Source organism: Carcharodon carcharias, chromosome 19, assembly GCF_017639515.1.
Source record: "Carcharodon carcharias isolate sCarCar2 chromosome 19, sCarCar2.pri, whole genome shotgun sequence".
NCBI classification, from domain to species: Eukaryota; Metazoa; Chordata; class Chondrichthyes; order Lamniformes; family Lamnidae; genus Carcharodon; species Carcharodon carcharias.
This window is the reverse complement of record NC_054485.1, coordinates 18,087,493-18,104,432: the sequence shown is the minus strand read 5'-3', so window position 1 is coordinate 18,104,432 and position 16,940 is coordinate 18,087,493. Positions and strand designations below refer to the sequence as shown.

The following is a 16,940-nucleotide window of genomic DNA, read 5'->3' as shown; positions in this document are numbered from 1 at the left end:
CCCACATATACCAGTCACCGCGTTTAGGATCAATTTATTCTTTTCATAAAATGATCGTTTAGAATGCAGGTCTCCCAAGTCAGAAGGGGCAGGGCTCCAAGTCAGCCAACACCCTAACAAAACTTCACATTTGGTATGACCAAGAACAATTTTGAAAGGTCCATCATCCCCAAAGGACTGAGGGTATTTTTTTTGCTGGGGAAGAATTCCGAGAAACAAACAGCTCATGCAAAAGTAACAGTGGAAGTGCTATCAGGTTTCACAAAATTAATCAAGAAACTAAGCAATCAATATCTTTATTTACTATGTCAAAGATGTGATTGTGCAATGTAATGTTGTACATTTAAACACATTAAAATGAGACATCGAATATATTTCCATGGCTGAAGAGTAAGGTGCATGTTGTGTGTTGATGAATTAAGTGATAATTGTGAGTTTAGACATAGTATACAGTCTCTGTAGGCTGCCCATCTTTGTCAAGAATATATTGCCTTTGTTCGTCGACTTCACACCCCAAGCTCTCAGTGTTTAAGAGCTTGATATCTGAAGCAGCAATCTCCAATTGGCTGCCATTGATTGGACTGGGTGAATCACATTCATCATAACTAATGTCAGGCACATCGTCTGACTGACTGTCTGTGCTATCTTCATCGCTTTTTATGCTTTCTGGTTGAGCAAGTGTTACATCGCATGTTTTGCTGATGACGCAGTCTCTGTGGTCACTGTTGTAAGAGTTGTCTTTCTCTTCACAGCAGAGTCCCTCTACTGACCGAGTGTGAATGTGAAGGGATTCATCAATGCTGCTACCACTAGTTAAACACAAGTGGCTAGGTTTGGTTTCAATGTCAACTTGCACTTCCAGATTATTGCACTCCCTGTAATAAAAATAAGTACTAAATTAAAATACTTAGCTTGAAGTCCTCAGTTACAAATTTAGGTTTTACCTTAGATATTCTCTCGCTTATAGGGGCACTGGTCACTTTCCTAAGCAATCTGAGCATCTTAGTTAGAAGTGTTCCATACTCTTAATATCTAACCGTAAGAATAGTACCCAACACCTCACACACCCCCAACCCCCAGCACTGCCCTTTTGTGATCTGAACCATTTGGAGTTTAATTTCTCTCCAATTCTTTTGAAGGTGGTTGAGAAAATTGTGGTAAGACGAGACCAGATATGACTCGTTAAGCTATTTTTTCATCCAAAGCTAAAGGTATGATCAATCTGCATAATCATACAAACTAATGAAAATGATGCACTTCCCGTCACAAGTGATCACTTTGCTTGGCTTGAACAGGATAACTCCTAACTGCTTTCCTGCATTCTTCTTCTGAGCTTCACCCAAACTTCGCCTTGCAGCTCCAGGTTTTAAAACATGACTAAGCGTGCCTCCGTTTTTAAATCACTGAGTTTTAAAGCCAGAAGCAAAGACCAACCAGACCAGTCTTGGTCAGTGCATGGAAGAGACTTCCCAATAATAGGTGTAAGGTGTTTATTGATTGCTGGGATAAATTACCCATCATTTGCAGCCTTAATAGAAACATCAAAGTTGTCCCCAACATTCATCACCTTTATCTCAGTGCCTTTTTAGTAAAACTAATACAATTTGCTTTAAAAACAAAATATTTAAATATAGCTTTTTTCAATCCCTTATCTAAAAATTTCCTAAACATGCCACTAATCAATAAGCACCTTACACCTATTATTGGAAAGTCTGAGTAAAATTTGAGCACTGCAGTTTTCAACTCTTTGTGGAGTGCAGATATGTTCCAGTTTTTAACCTCTGCTCATGTAACACTGCTTCTCTAATAATGAACAATTTCAATATTAGATGGAATTGTACGTCAGATGGACTTTGACACAAAATATGATGGTAGATGATGTTTCTATATCTTTCAATTTTTGAATTCTTTCAGCTTAGTAAACTGTATTCATGCTAATGTTGCAGGTTTCTCTACATTGGGGAGGTCAAATGCAGATTGCTTCGAGGAACACCTCTGTTCAGTGTGCAAGTGTGACCAAGCTTCAAGTTGCTTGTCATTTTAATTTTCTGCCCCATTCCCACTCTGCCACCTACACTGTTCAAATTAAATTCAACAGAAGCTCAAGGAACGGCACCTTGTCTTTTGATTAGACACTTTGCAGCCTTCGAAATTGAGAGTTCAACAATTTCAGATCACAAGCACTATTCCCATTTCCTTGGGCAGCAGCTGTCAGCAATGCTATTTACACCTCCTCTAGGCTACCTTTGGCTTCTTTATTTATACCATGGCCTTTTCCCTTGCACCATCATCCCTTTTGACATTTAATCACTCCTACCCTCCACCAGATCACATAACTTCCCTATTTGTTCCTTCCTCCTTCTGTACTTGCTTAAAACCTGTTACAACTCGAATTTTTTTTTTTCCAGTTCTGATAAAAGATCATCAACCCAAAACATTAATTAACGCTGTTTCTTTCTTCCCAGATGCTGCCTGGTCTGCTGAGTATCTCCAGCATTTCTTATTTGATGTTTCTATTTTCCTAATGAGAGGGTAAATGATTCATTAGTCAACAATATGCTATTAAATGAAAAGCTTTACAATAGCTCAGCAGAGTAAGATCTCCCAAGATGTGAGGACAAAATAATGCAAATTTAGGAGCTCTATGTTATCGACTTGCTTTGAGCATGAACTTCCTTTTTCCCCTTATTCTCTATGATCAGGCTCAAATAAGCTGTAATTGGGAAGATAAGCAAGCAACGTGCTCCCAGATCCCTAAGGCAGCTGGTGACAAACTGAAATTAAAGAGAACTGTACTGCCATAATGAAATGAATCTGATTACAATGCTCAATACTTTATGAGTATATGGATTGTGAAGCATGAAACTATTTTCAAACAGCTTCAATATCTATTGGAAGGAGGTTCCTCAGGTAAGGTGCAACTTGTTGATTATCTTTTTCAGTAGGAGCCCAACATGTTCCTTATCTCACCTGTCCTGTGGATTGTATGAGCTGATGATAGAACCTGCCATGGCCCTGGTGCTGGCATTATCACTGGTTGCTCCAAGGCTGATGGAATCCTTATTCAAACTGTAGCCTTTTTTAATGTCAGCCTGAATCTCTAACCTGCAAAATACATTGAAAACCGTCATCCTGAACTTGGGTTTGTTATCAAGTCAAGTTCTCTCTTCATTATGGCATGTCAAGCTTCAAGCACATTTCTTTTTCTTCCCCAGATTCAGCAATGGATCATCCATTTTGCTGTAGAATGCATTACTGCATCACAAGTGACAGCAGCTACTACCCAGGTTCCTCACTGTCCAAGCCTCCTGCTGCATTCAGCTCCTAACTTAGACCTGATAATGCAATCCCTTCCTCAGAAACTTTAGCTTGTCTATCCCACATTTGGCATATCTTTTTTTCTACAATAAGTGCATGGCAAGAACAGGTCATTCAGTCTATTGAAGGGGGTCCTTTAGTGGTATTAATTCATAGTCCCCAAAATGACAGACAAGCAGTACATGAAATGGAATAGTACAAGAAAAGATTTATAGCACAGCACTGTCACTAACCCCGTACACCAGATTAAAAGTAGTGGGTATGATGTTTCCTCCCCTCTTCATTTTGATATCTGCACTTCAGCGGTGACCACAAGACAGGGCTGTATTTTGTACTTTTATCAACATGAAACAGATCTGAAACTGGATGGGCTCATCCAAATTTTGATTACAGACTTCAGGTTATCCTTTGGATCGTTTCGGGTGTGTTTGTTGCCATTGTCTTACAGTGAAAATGTTAATGTAATATGACAATGTGTCCCATATGTTATACAACATGCTCCAAGAGCAATACACACATGATGGCATTATGTAATTGTTTCATTTATAATTCTTTAGTACACAGGGTCTTCAAAACAATATAAGGTGGGAAATGAGGTCACCTTCTCTGGAGTGAACTTCAACCTGGATCTAAACAATGGGATGACCAAGTATTATTCCAGCCTATACTACTGCCCAAATCCCAATTTCTTTTACATCTTTACAGACAAAAATGGAATTAAAATTTACCTGGCATGCTGTCCATTGCTCCCTGATAGTGCCCCTCCAGTCAGTGTGCCGCCTGATAAAGCTGCAAAGCTGGCAGTCTCACTATAGTTGCTCTGCATTACACTCACACCATCTATGGGGCTGCCACTGGTACTCAGGACACTGGTGAACCCTTCGACACTGCTCTCTCCAATACTGGGGTTCTTCAGAGCTCGCCATGCATCAGCAACTAAAAGATCAGAAGGAAATTATTAAGGAGAGAGAGAAAGACAAGGCAGGGAAGGAGAGATGAAGAAAACCACTTAATTTAATGGGAACATTAATGGGAACGTTATTCATGATTATTTAATGCTTATTTACTTATTCTTAGTGAGACTTTGAAGGTTAAATTCTGACCTACTTGATGTGTTACCAAACTCAATACATTTAAATTCTCACTCTTTTACCTTTTACAAAACTAACTTGTAGTTAGAGTTGTCACCTTTTTACAACCTCAGATTAACCTTCCTTATTTCAAATTCACAGTGGTATTTCTTTGATGTCAGTAACAACAGGTAGGTTTAAAAATTAAGCTACATTTTGAGTTTGAGGTTCAGGCACATTGTGAATAGTAATGCTGGGGATTATTGGATCTGATTTGTGGACTACTGTGCACTTATTGTGGTCACTAGGTGAAAAAGGAAAATGGGTTCCATCCCCAGCACATTCACAGCTTTTTCAGGTGCACACACAATGGTGAGAATACTGTTATGAACAATGTATAACTTTTAAGCTAAATGTGTGTGTATTAAGATAAAATGGTTTCAGTTTTGTTTAGGTTGTTTGTGAGTCTTGGTGCCTGAAAGTCTGGATAGACTCCTGACTGAAAAGTCAGGTCTTTTGGGTTTGCTTGTATATATAAATTTTTAATGAGGTTTTACAACCCCTGAAATTAAAGCGATGGGTTAAAAGTTGTGATTCTGGGGGAAAAAAAAAACTTTACTGTTGCCTAGCAACAGTAGGCAAGTGACACAGAAACAGGAAAAGACAGGAAAAAAAAAAGAGTTCAGTGTGTGTCAGAGAGGGGGACTATGCTCTCTGACAAGAAAGACTACAAAGCTATTGGGGACAGTAGTTGACTAAATAGTCAGTTATAGAACTCAGTAAAATGATCTGTTTAGCCGAGGTGCTACCGGGAGACTGAGTTTAGGGAACAAGGGTTTGCTCTGCAGTTGAAGCAATAGTGAGTTTAGAGTGTGGTTTTGGGAGTCTTGGGGAGAGATACGAGTTGGGTGAGAAGCATTAAGTGAATATTCAGGAATTCACCCAAAGAAAACAGTTTGCAACCATGCCAGTCCTAAGCGAGAAGCCTTTGTGTCAAGCTAGTCGTAACTCTTCATTGGTTTATACGTCTATAGAGATATTGTTGGGGTAAAGGAATAGTGTGAATTTGAAACCTCTTTTTGCATTTGTCTTGTAATTTTTCCAACTTTTTTGTCTGGTGTAATATAGTTTTTTCTTGTTTAATAAATATTTTATTCTTTGTGTTAAAAGTTCATCAGTAGACTCCTATGAATTTGTTCAGTAACTTTCCTCCATATAAAAAATAAAGTTAGGATCTATCAAGGCAGGTTACACTTTGGAATCTGACTTGTCCAGTGTTAACGTGGGATGGGACCAGCCGCGGGCGAGGTGGTGCCCCAGGAGTCCAATGACTTGCGGCAGGACCGTGCAGAAAATCCCGCCCATCAGCTGGGATTGTAACAGTACACACATGAATGAGGGTGTAAACTAATGTACAGCTGAGAAGAGATGTGCGTACAAGTCAGCCAAAAATTAAATGAAGACGTACAGATGTGGGAAAACATGTGGATTGGAGACACACACACACACACGGTCAGGTGAACAAACACGTACACACTAGTGAGCAAACAAATGGGCCACAAAGACAGCTTACACAGATGACTAAACACAGGAACATAAGAGCAGGAGTAGGCCATTCAGCCCGTTGAGCCTGCTCTGCCATTCAATTAGATCATGGCTGATCATCTACCTCAATGCCACTTTCCTGATACATGTAGACGTACTAAATCCTTCTGATAAAGCTGCAATATGTTCTGGGATATGACTGACTACAATTTCTAATGCAATGCTGATATGGACTTATTCATTTTAAAGTGGCTAACAGACTAATGTCCAAGAGTTACCTGTAATTGGTCCATCATCTTCATCGAATTCAATCTTCACTCCTTTTCCATTGGCTGTACTTACTCCACACCCACCACCACGGCAAAGTGACACTGGGACTACACCATAAACATAAGCCAACATGATGGGAACTCCGATTCCTTAAAAGAAAATAGACCAGAGCTTAAAAACGTCTTGCTGAGAAAAAAAGACACATTCCAATGTTCCATCCTGGTGGATTGTTTTGACAACTGCAATTAGAGCAGAGCTGATTTTACTGGTTAATTATTTGTATAAAAATCATCCAATTTTCTGTTATGCACCCCCCCAAAAAATCTGTAACTAATAGCTTATCAGAAAATGTTGATAATAATTATGGCAATTAGGGATGGGCAATAAATTCTGGCCTAGCCAGCAACGCCCACATCAAATAAATGAATTTTAAAAATCTTCAAAACTTAGTTGGCCTCCTAAGGTATCCAAATGGTTCCCTGAAGATATATTCCAGGATAAAATTTTACAATTTTTGTTTTTCTCCTCTAAAGAAAAGGATTTAAGTAGAAGTGTTTTAAAAAGGCCACAGACTGCAGGAATTCACATTCTACCAAATCCAAATAAGCCAGTTTATGAAATGCTGGAGCTTGTCATTCACTTCAAATCGAGATGATGAGTCAGTCGACTCAGCCCAGACTTATGAAGTCACAATGAGGTCCCTATTTCTTTTAGCAATAGCAGATGGTGGTACCTTGAGACCTTCATCCCAAGGGGAAGGTTAGCCCACCTTATTGACTGCCTAATGGCTCACAATCGGAAGACAGACCGGGAAAACTTAAGCAAGCCTGCTAATAGGGATAAATGTGGCATATTTTTAAAGGGGTTTTCTTGTTCTTGAAGATGATAGTTAGTTGAACCAAGGTGAGATTTGATTATGTCTATTGTTCTGTATGGTCACTTGCTCTGCATAAAATGAAATAACTTAACAATCTGTATCTGGCCTTGTCTCACTTGATTTCAGCCCACCTTCTGAAAGATTGAAAATGGGCACATGTGAGAGACATGATCCAGTTTCATCCTTAAGGGGTCATATTGTTAGACAGCTGGGTTACACCATTACATACTTAGATGTTAGGCAGTAAGCGGCTCCGTTTGCTTATGGGAGTGACTAACACTGTTGTATTTAAATAGTTGTTTGGTAGCACAGACCTTGAGTACTGCTGAAAAAAGAGACATGCTATTGAAGCTTTTCCTTTTGCACTCATCAGGACAGATTTGCAAGGATACCAAATCTCAAAGGGAACAACATCTTATACTGCATAAAAAGAGGGTGCCGACTGGTTGGCAAGTAAACTCTGATTGGTAGAGGGTTTGCCATGGAGAATGTACCAAAGAACAGTTAACTGCCAAGCTTTTGTTTTAAGTTCAAACCAGGCTCATAGGCTGATTGGTCAAGGCATTGCCATTGTATGTGAATAACAACACTTACTAAACAATCATGATTGTTCTAAGAATTATACTAACAACCAATTTAAGATTATCTGTTGGGCTCTGTGTGGATCACTTACACATGCTAGAAGCTAAATATATTCCCTTTAAGATTTGGTGTTCTTGCGATTCAGTCCTGATGAGTCCAAGATGAAAAGCTCCAACAGCATGCCTCTTTTTTCAGCAACACCCAAGTTCTGCTGTATTTAAGAATATATGGCAGGCCAGAAACTTGTAACAGGTGTTTGGGTAGTCTAATGGATTGTGACTAATATACCACAACATGACAGGTTTGTGCCCCCTATTTCCTCACACGGGTAACTCCTAACTTCACCCGTGCCACCAACAAAAGGCACCGAGGAAAGACCAGGTGATTCCTCAAAAAGGGTGAAGAGATTCCTAAAAGAGGAATGTTAAGTTAAGAACGCTATAATTTGGATATTCTCACAAAGCCAAGAAGCTCATTACCTATTGAACATTAAATAATGAACCCTCAGCTCTATCAAATTGAGGTGTGATGTATATGCAACTGGAGGATCTGAAGATAGAGACAAAAAAAAAAAGTCTTGGATACCGAGTTCTTGTTCCTCCAACTTGAAAACGGAGTCGAAACGGAGAATCTTATTTTAACAGTATATAAATTATCCAGCATGTAATCTGTACGCCTTTTATATCTGCTGTGAATTTAAACCTTAAGCCACAAATTTAAACCTTACCTACACTGACTGCCGCTATCACAGGAGAAGCAATGACAGACAGGGTAACTGCACCAGTTATTGCCAGATTCCTTTTGTGCTTTGATGTTTTCTTTCCTTTGTAGCGACTATGAATCTAAAGAATTAGAGCCAGGATTAATTAAGATATCCACCAATTCAAACAATCTTCAAAAATGTACACGTACGTGCAAGGTTCAGAAAAAAAATGGTTTGTCCAACTCTCTCCTATCTTAAGGGATGATACTCCTGAAATTGACATGTTTACTTTGTGCAGCATGAGTCACATGTAGGAGTCAACAGCACTGGATGCAGTAATATGTATTGTGCTTGTTTTATTGTGGGCATTACAGAAGGGCCCCTTCTCCTTTGTAAATTAGCTGGTGCAACTGTTCTGTGTAAAAAAACATACACAGGTGCAGAGTGAATCAATGTTTTCCTTCCAAAGGCATGCAGCTACTGGAAATAAATTTAAGCTTACTCTCCAAAAACTACTTACGTAAACTAAAATGATGAGATAATTTTATTTTAAAACCAATTTAATCAATCCGTGGCCTGTGGCTTAATTGGCTGAACTTAGCCAGAATGGCACTCTTGGTTGGAAAAATTACAGAAACAGCCATTCAATCCAACTAGCCTGTCCTGGTGTTTAAACTCCACACGGGTCTCCTCCCATTCCATTGATCTCCGCTCAACCCTTTAGCGTATCTTTCTATTTCTCCTTTTCTCATGTACTCATCTAGTTTCCTTTTGAAAAGCTAGTAATTTCTATATTTCTTAGAGTAGTGAGTTCCATATTCTAACCACTCTTGAGGTAAACAAATAAATCCAATGCTATGTTTTTTAAAAAAACTTTTGCTGACCTGTAATGCTGCTTTTAATGATTAGATCGCCTGTATCCCTAGATCCCTTTGCACTTCCACACCGTTTGGTTTCTTATTTACTAAAGGTGTTATGCAGCATTCTTGCTCCTGATTGTCACCCAGTAACCCCTTGCAACAGCGTGTGTGTACATACTGCGGTATAAACTGGAACAAGTACAACTGGTATAGACCTGGCAGTCAAATATCTTGATGACGTTAAATGTCTGCATTTAAACAAAAACAATGGCCACTTGGGGAGGTTGTAGGAGAGCGACCTGTATTTGTATCGCAACAAGAAAGCACTTTCAGGTGTGAAAATGGGAAGGACCCCAGAGTAACTCAGTGGGCAGCAATCTCAGATTTACTGTTCTATTTGGGGCTTGGCAGTATCAAAATAAAGCTCAGAAAATTACACAATAGAAAACTAATGTAAATCTAATAAAAAAGGTGAAGAATCCAAAGAAGCATTCAGGTTTTAGCCCATGAAATTAAATATAACAAATACCATTCTGCTGTTCACCCTCACAATGCCAACTTTCCACTGCGTGCCTATTCCTTTGAGTTAGGAGACAAGCCATGATGATATTAAATGCTGGAGCAGATTAGAAGGGCTGAATGGTCAATTGTGCTCCTATTTCTTACATTCAATAATCGTCATGATGAGGTAACAGGGAACGCTACAGCTACAAGCTACGAGCTGCCAGATCTACTTTATATGAATATTTCTTACCTTCCGACCCACGTAAACTGGGATGCCGATAATCATGGCTGGAACAGCAATTCCAGCAATGAGAGAAATGCCCACAGGAGCTCCAATCAGCGTGCCGAGCTGCCAGAGAATCTTCTTCTTCTTGCTCCATGGCTTCTTCCCCCAGAACGTGCAGCCAGAAGGGCTGGAAGTGGCAACAAAAGAAAGTCAGGGACTGTCACAGCAAGTTGAAAGCACCAAGGCTCAGGCTTGGCATCACAGGGTTTGCCCAGATGTCGACCATACCACGTAACACCAATTACGAATGCACATTCCGAAATTCAGTTCGGTTTTAGTTCGATGCAAAACAGATTCACCAGATGCCACTAGATGGCGGCATTACCGCAGCTTGAGGACAATATGTGAACCCCGATCTAGGTTAATTTGCGATCTAAGTACCGCTAAGCAGGCAACAGGCATTTATGAAAAAAGCAAAACACTACAGATGCTGGAAATCTGAAACATGAAGAGAAAATGTTGGAAATACTCGGCAGGTCAAGCAGCATCTGAGTTAACGTTTCAGGTCTGTGACTTTTTGTCAGAACATGTATTTTTTAATTACTCCTTTAGAACATGAAAGATCTCATCATGTGTGTAAACACAGCCGAATTTCTACCAATTGAAAAGGAAAATTAATGAACCATCAGCTCTTACCATTCAATGGAAATGTAAAAGTGATATTGTAAGCTGCCTCCTAAGTTTTAAACAAGGCGGTTTAACAGGTGCACTTCACGTCACGGAGAATCAAGCTACAGCCATTACAAACTATAGCGGATGCGAGACCAGGGAGGTCAGTTTTTAAGGATTACACTGACATTTGCAGCATTCTACTGAAGTCGGGGTTGACACGGTGAAAAACTTAGTGTGATCCTGGTGCCAAAATGGAGTTAAAATGATGTGAAGATTTTGTTACCTCCCCAGCTCATCCTATCTCTGCTTTAGGTCTCTAGAGATATTGATTATTATTTTTTTAAAGTTATTTCCATTCTCATTCATTGTTGTTCCCCAGCTTTTAGCCTATTTTCGATCTTTCTTCCCACCCCACCCCCCACTCGGGCCATCTGTCACTTTCCAGAGTGCTTACCCTGGTCCGGCCATTATCACATTTTGCTTTCTTAATGTCACCACATTTAGCTAGTACCACCACCATTAACAACTCTTTGACCTTTTGTTTATGACATCTTTTGCCATCTCACCTTTGCCGCCACCTATCGCTGGCCTCCTATCCAGCTTCACTGGTTCCACCCCCCTCAATCAGTATATATTTCACCACATCCCTATCTCCCTTTAGATCTGAAGAAGAGTCACATGGGCTCAAAACGTTATCTCTGTCTCTACAGATGCTGTCAGACCTGCTGAGTTTTTCCAGCATTTTTTGTTTTTTGTTTCAGATTTCCAGCACCTGCAGTATTTTGCCCTTATTAGAGGTATCGCCATTTTTTTCCCCCCCATTAATTAATTTTCTTTCCTGTAGGCAGTGACTTACATCAGCTAAGATTCTACAGGCGTATCAGGCTTCTGGTGCTCAGATGGCAGTCTTCATGTACGAACGTGACAGTGAGCGTCAACAGGTTATTTTAATAGTGCACAAGTGAGGGGGCAGAATTACAGTGTTCGGGAGCACGATTATCTTCCAAAGCCCATGAATAAAGCCTAATTGTAATATGGTTATTGCAGCTCCATGTGGGATAAGCAAATGGAGCAGAAAACAAGGAACCAGGGACCAAACCTAGGACCTTCCTGGTCCGAATAACCCACTCTAAAAAATGTTATTGTGGCTCAGCTGTTGGCACTGTCATGTCTCAGAAAGTTTGGCTGTCTTTTGGATAATTGAGTGGGAGGTGGAAGACAGAAGATAGGGATGGAGGGAATGCACTCTGATTAGTGGGCTGTGACAAGTGGTGTTCCTCAGGGATTTGTAGTGGGGCCTCAGCTTTTCAGTATGTAATCAATGGCTTGGAAGAAGGAGTAGAGAGTTGCTTATTCACATCTGCAGATGACATCAAACTGAGAGACACAGTAAGTTGGGTGGATGGGACCAGGAAGTTTTTTTTTATTCGTTCATGGGATGTGGGTGTCGCTGGCTAGGCCAGCATTTATTACCCATCCCTAATTGCCCTTGTTCAGAGGGCATTTAGGAGTCAACCACATTGCTGTGGGTCTGGAGTCACATGTAGACCAGACCAGGTAAGGATGGCAGATTTCCTTCCCTAAAGGACATTAGTGAACTAGATGGGATTTTACAACAATTGACAATGGTTTCATGGTCATCATTAGACTTTTAATTCCAGATTTTTACTGAATTCAAATTCCACCATCTGCCATGGTGGGATTCAAACCCAGGCCCCTAGAGCATTACCCTGGGTCTCTGGATTACTAGTCTAGCGACAATATCAAGTTACAAAGTTAAAGGTTACAAAGGGACATGGATAGATTCAGTAATTGGGAAAAGCAGTGGCAGGCAAAGTTCAATGTGGAGGAGGATGAAGTCATCCACTTTGGATCGAAGAATGATAAATCAGAATCATTTCTAAATGGAGAGAAACTAGGAGTTCTGGAAAGACTAAAAGGATTTGGGTGCCTATGTACACAAGTCATTAAATACTAGTGCACAGGTACAAAACATAGTCAAATTAGCTAATGGAATGCTGAGCTTTATCTCCTGGGGCTATAATAAAAGGGGAGTAAGTTACGCTTCTGTTATACAGAGCTTTGGTCAGACCCCATGTGGAGTATTGCAAGTTTTTCCTTTGCACCACATCCTCTGAAGCATTTTACATAAAATTACATCGTATCCGCTTACTGGCTCACCAAATGAGCTGGCAAAACATATTATTGCTTGGCAATTACACATTTTTATCCAAAAATAAAGCAAAAAGGTAAAATTTTCTCATTAAAAAAGTGATAGCTTTTTCACCAGCTTCATCTCACCCGCCCACCCCACCACTCCCACGGTTCAAACCTCATGAGAATCTGGTTCTTACCTGAGATAATGGAGGTCAGAGATCTCCTTCATGCAAAGCCAGCAGAACTCACAGCCACAAACAGCACAAGTCATGTGATTACAGCTCCCATCGTTCATTTTAATGATGTAGGCCCCACATCGTGGACAGGGCTTGATATCATCAGCTAATAAGGAAAACATCAAAGGGGTGAATGACTAGTTTCTGAATAATTTATTAAATCTAAATAAAAAGGGCATAAAACACAAATACTATTATATATTTTCTGTACCATCCACAATACCATAACTGGTTTTCAATTGGAGACAGCTGATAAAATCAAGCTACTTCGAGACAGTGGGTATAATTAAAATATATCTAACGTTAAATTTACCTAAAATAGCTAAAAGAATAAACGTTTGAAGGTGACATTATTAAGAAAGTGGAACAATGTTCCACTTAATCAACAGTGATATTCATGCAGGTTGACGAATACAAATCCATAACAAATATGGAAATCAGGAAGGTCACATGTGGATATTGAGGATTGAGCCTGAAGACTGGGAGCTTTTAGAGTTCAGCAAGGGAGGACTGAGAAACTGATAAAAAAAGAGAAAACAGTATACGAGAGTAAACTAGCAAGAAGCATAGAAACGGACCATAAAAAATTCCACAGGGATGTAAAAAGGAAAAGATTAACAAAGTCTTGCATTAAAGTTAATAGATTCAGGGAATGGTTCCTGCAGATTGGAAGTTAGCAAATGTAACCACATGTTTAAGAAAGGAGAGAAGAGGGAAAACAGGGAACTGCAAACCTGTTAGCCTGACATCAATAGTAGGGAAAATGCTAGAATCTATCATAAAGGATGTGATAATTGAACACTTCAAAAATAATGGTAGGATTGGGCAGAGTCAACATGGATTTATGGAAGGGGAATCATATCTGACAAACCTGTTGGAGTTTTTTGAGGATGTAGCTAGCAGAATAGACAAAGGGGAACCTGTGAATGTGCTGTATTTGAATTTTCAGAATGATTTCAATAAGATCCCACACAGGTGGTCAGTAAACAAAATTACAGCACATGGGATTGGGCTAATGTACTGGCATGGATTGAGAATTGGTTAACGGACAGAACACAAGAGTAGGAATAAATGGGTCATTCTGCTGCTCTTGTCCTTCTAGGTAGTAGAGAATGACCCACTTATTCCCAGGTTGGCAGGCTGTGACTAGTGGAGGACCACAAGGATCAATGACTGGGCCCCAGCTATTCCTAAACGATATCAATGATTTGGATTTGGGGGCCAAACGTAATATTTCAAAGTTTGTGGATGACACAAAGCTGGGTGGAATGTGAGTTGTTTGGAGGATGCAAAGAGGCTTCAAGGGGATCTTGAAAATCTCCAGGGATATGGGGAAAGTGTGGGAAAATGGCATTGAGGTAGAAAATCAGCTATGATCTAACTGAATGGCCTACTCCTATTTCCTATGTTCCTACATTGCCCACTTGGCACTGTTCAACTTGTAAGAATCATGACCGTGTAGACACTCTCCAACGTACCGTTGCCGGGGTCCTGGCCGTAGCTCAGACCTGATGTTTGCTTTGTACGAATCCGAAGACTTTGGGCTCTCTGTTGACGGGCATTGTCACAGGTCTGGTTTGGGTGCCAGAGCTGTTTGCAGTGATAGCAGAACTCTGTGCCACAGCCGTCTCTCCCACAGGTGATCTTTGGGCAGCTCGCACATCCATAGGCGATCACAGCGTAGCTGGAAAACACATTCAATTTATTCCACTGGAAATGTAGATAATAAATCAGCATCATGCTTTATTTAATGTCATTGTTCTTTGGAATTTTATTCTTTGAATTCTTCAGCAATGTTATTGTAAGAAGGATATTCTGAGTCCAGATGGAAGATAAACTTTTTTTTTAAAAAAAGCATTTTATTTTCTGCTCTTTTTAAGATGTGAATGGAGGCCAATTCCCTACAAATGAAGTGGACAATTAGAGCTGTAATAACCATATCCTATAACTAAAAATTGAAATGGCCAACTTGGGTGACGACCTCCTATTTTCATTTCCCTCTGTAAAACAAGCTAAACTCCATCCTGTACTTCTTATTGATAACCTGAATAAAGTCAAGAGTTCACTGTGGAAGGAATTGTGGATATGAACTCATATCCTGTGGTACAACACCACTGGGTCCTGTTGAACCCAAACTGTAGCATAGGACTGCAGACAACAGAGCACCACTAGCAGATTTATTCTATGGTTAAAAAGCTGCTGGCACTGAGAAATGGAAAGTTCTCACAGGATGTTATTTTTTAAAACAACAGTTAAGGTGCTAGAACAAAGTATAGGGAATCATGCCCCTACATGTACATGACTGGGAAGTGTTCGATGCTAACAATCGATGTTATCAATCAGTAGCAACATCCTGATACACATATCCAGAATTATCGAAGATAAGTTAATGCGTCAGGATTTCTCTCAATATAGTGTCAGTTTATTGGACTATGAAAAAATAAAACAGACAACACTTCATTTTCCATTTCCCTACATTACAACAGTACCTGCATTTCAAACATACTTCATTAGCTGTGAAGTACTTTGTGACACCCTGAGGGCATGAAAGATGCTATATAATCCAAATTCTCTCTTTCCCTCCCTTAAATGGTTGTTAAGTTTGAAGTCAGACCTTAATGGTTATTCATCTATTGGGTCAACATGTCTGCACACAAGAAAATAATAATCAAACCATCTCAGTAACATCAAAATATTATCAGCTGTAATCTTATGTAAAATACATTGACCTGTATTTCACATTGAAAGCCGTGGTGAGTCTATCAACATTCACATTATTAAGTAAATCAGACAGCAACTTTTGACTTCTGCATATGTACAGTTAAATGTGAAATCAGGAGATTGCAGCCCAAATGCTCTCCCTTACAAGCTGCAACCCACCAGTACTTTGCCAATAGAGTCAACGTTAAAAGACTTGGAGGGCGTGAAGCTGCAGTACCTATCCACTAAAAATGGCAGAAAGAGTTAGGAAGTCAAAGGAATTGTAAATGACATGATAGGTCTTAATTACAGCCAAACAACCTCTCTGGTGCTGAAAATTTAACTGTATAAAATGTAATTATTGTTGGAGATTTTTAAATTTTTTCTACTTTTGTCAATTATCTCTCTCTGAATCTTTTCTTCCTTTCCCTCTCAATCTCTCTTTCCGTTCATGATTTTACAATGAATTAAATATTCGAATTGCTATTTCCTGATTTAAACTTTGCGTCACTTGGTTGAGGGGAAACACTGTTGTTGGCCCTGCTCACACATGCCATAAATCCCCTGCAGAGGGTGTTGCACTGAAAAAAATTTGTAAACACTGCAAGCTGCCATTGTGAAACATCTGTGGGCAGGTGCAAGCATAATGGATGCAAAGTACCATGTCTTCACTGCTGATCGCAAAATACGGGCCAAGGTCTTTGAATATAGAAACAGCAAATGAACTCCAGTTGTTCAGAAAGTTACATTCAGAAGAAGGTGGCAGTTATTTGCCCCATTCAGAAATATTCTCCAGCCTTCCAAATTCATGAGATTCAGCTACTTTTAAAATGATTTAAGAATCTTCGTTTCCACAGACCTGCTCTATTTTGGAAGCACGTGTTGATTGTTGTGTTTGTGACGAGTTTATCACTGCGAGTCCTGAATGTGTCTTTTCCTGCAATTAACTCTGTACCTCCCTCCTCGCATACATAAACGTACATATATCCTGCACTTTATTCAGTCCTTTCTGTCCATTATTGTGCTCTAAAACGGTTTGGCTTCTGGCCCTGGTTTTATGTCTATCGTAGTCTGACCAGAGACACATGGCTATAACCAATACAATTTCATCTGAGGTAAAACCAATAGGGCAGGGTAAGCGTTTCAGAATTAAAACTATATTTAACATGTGCTCTCAAGTATTGCATGATTTAATACGGATTATTAGTTTACTTCAACTA

General features: G+C 39.7%; 1 protein-coding gene across 2 annotated transcripts in view; it reads right to left on the bottom strand.

Annotated features, from left to right (window-relative positions):
• Nucleotides 1-280: 280 nt before the first annotated feature.
• The window catches only part of rnf19b (ring finger protein 19B), a 171,812-nt gene continuing 155,152 nt past the window's right edge, over nucleotides 281-16,940 (bottom strand). For both annotated transcript variants that reach the window (XM_041213283.1, XM_041213284.1), the window contains 8 exons: nucleotides 14,499-14,704; nucleotides 12,982-13,126; nucleotides 9,980-10,142; nucleotides 8,390-8,504; nucleotides 6,212-6,352; nucleotides 4,047-4,254; nucleotides 2,971-3,105; nucleotides 281-875 (listed from right to left, as the gene is read on the bottom strand). In XM_041213283.1, coding sequence (XP_041069217.1) covers nucleotides 437-875; nucleotides 2,971-3,105; nucleotides 4,047-4,254; nucleotides 6,212-6,352; nucleotides 8,390-8,504; nucleotides 9,980-10,142; nucleotides 12,982-13,126; nucleotides 14,499-14,704 — 1,552 coding nt within the window. In that variant the 3' untranslated portion in view covers nucleotides 281-436. The remainder of the gene's footprint in view (nucleotides 876-2,970; nucleotides 3,106-4,046; nucleotides 4,255-6,211; nucleotides 6,353-8,389; nucleotides 8,505-9,979; nucleotides 10,143-12,981; nucleotides 13,127-14,498; nucleotides 14,705-16,940) is intronic.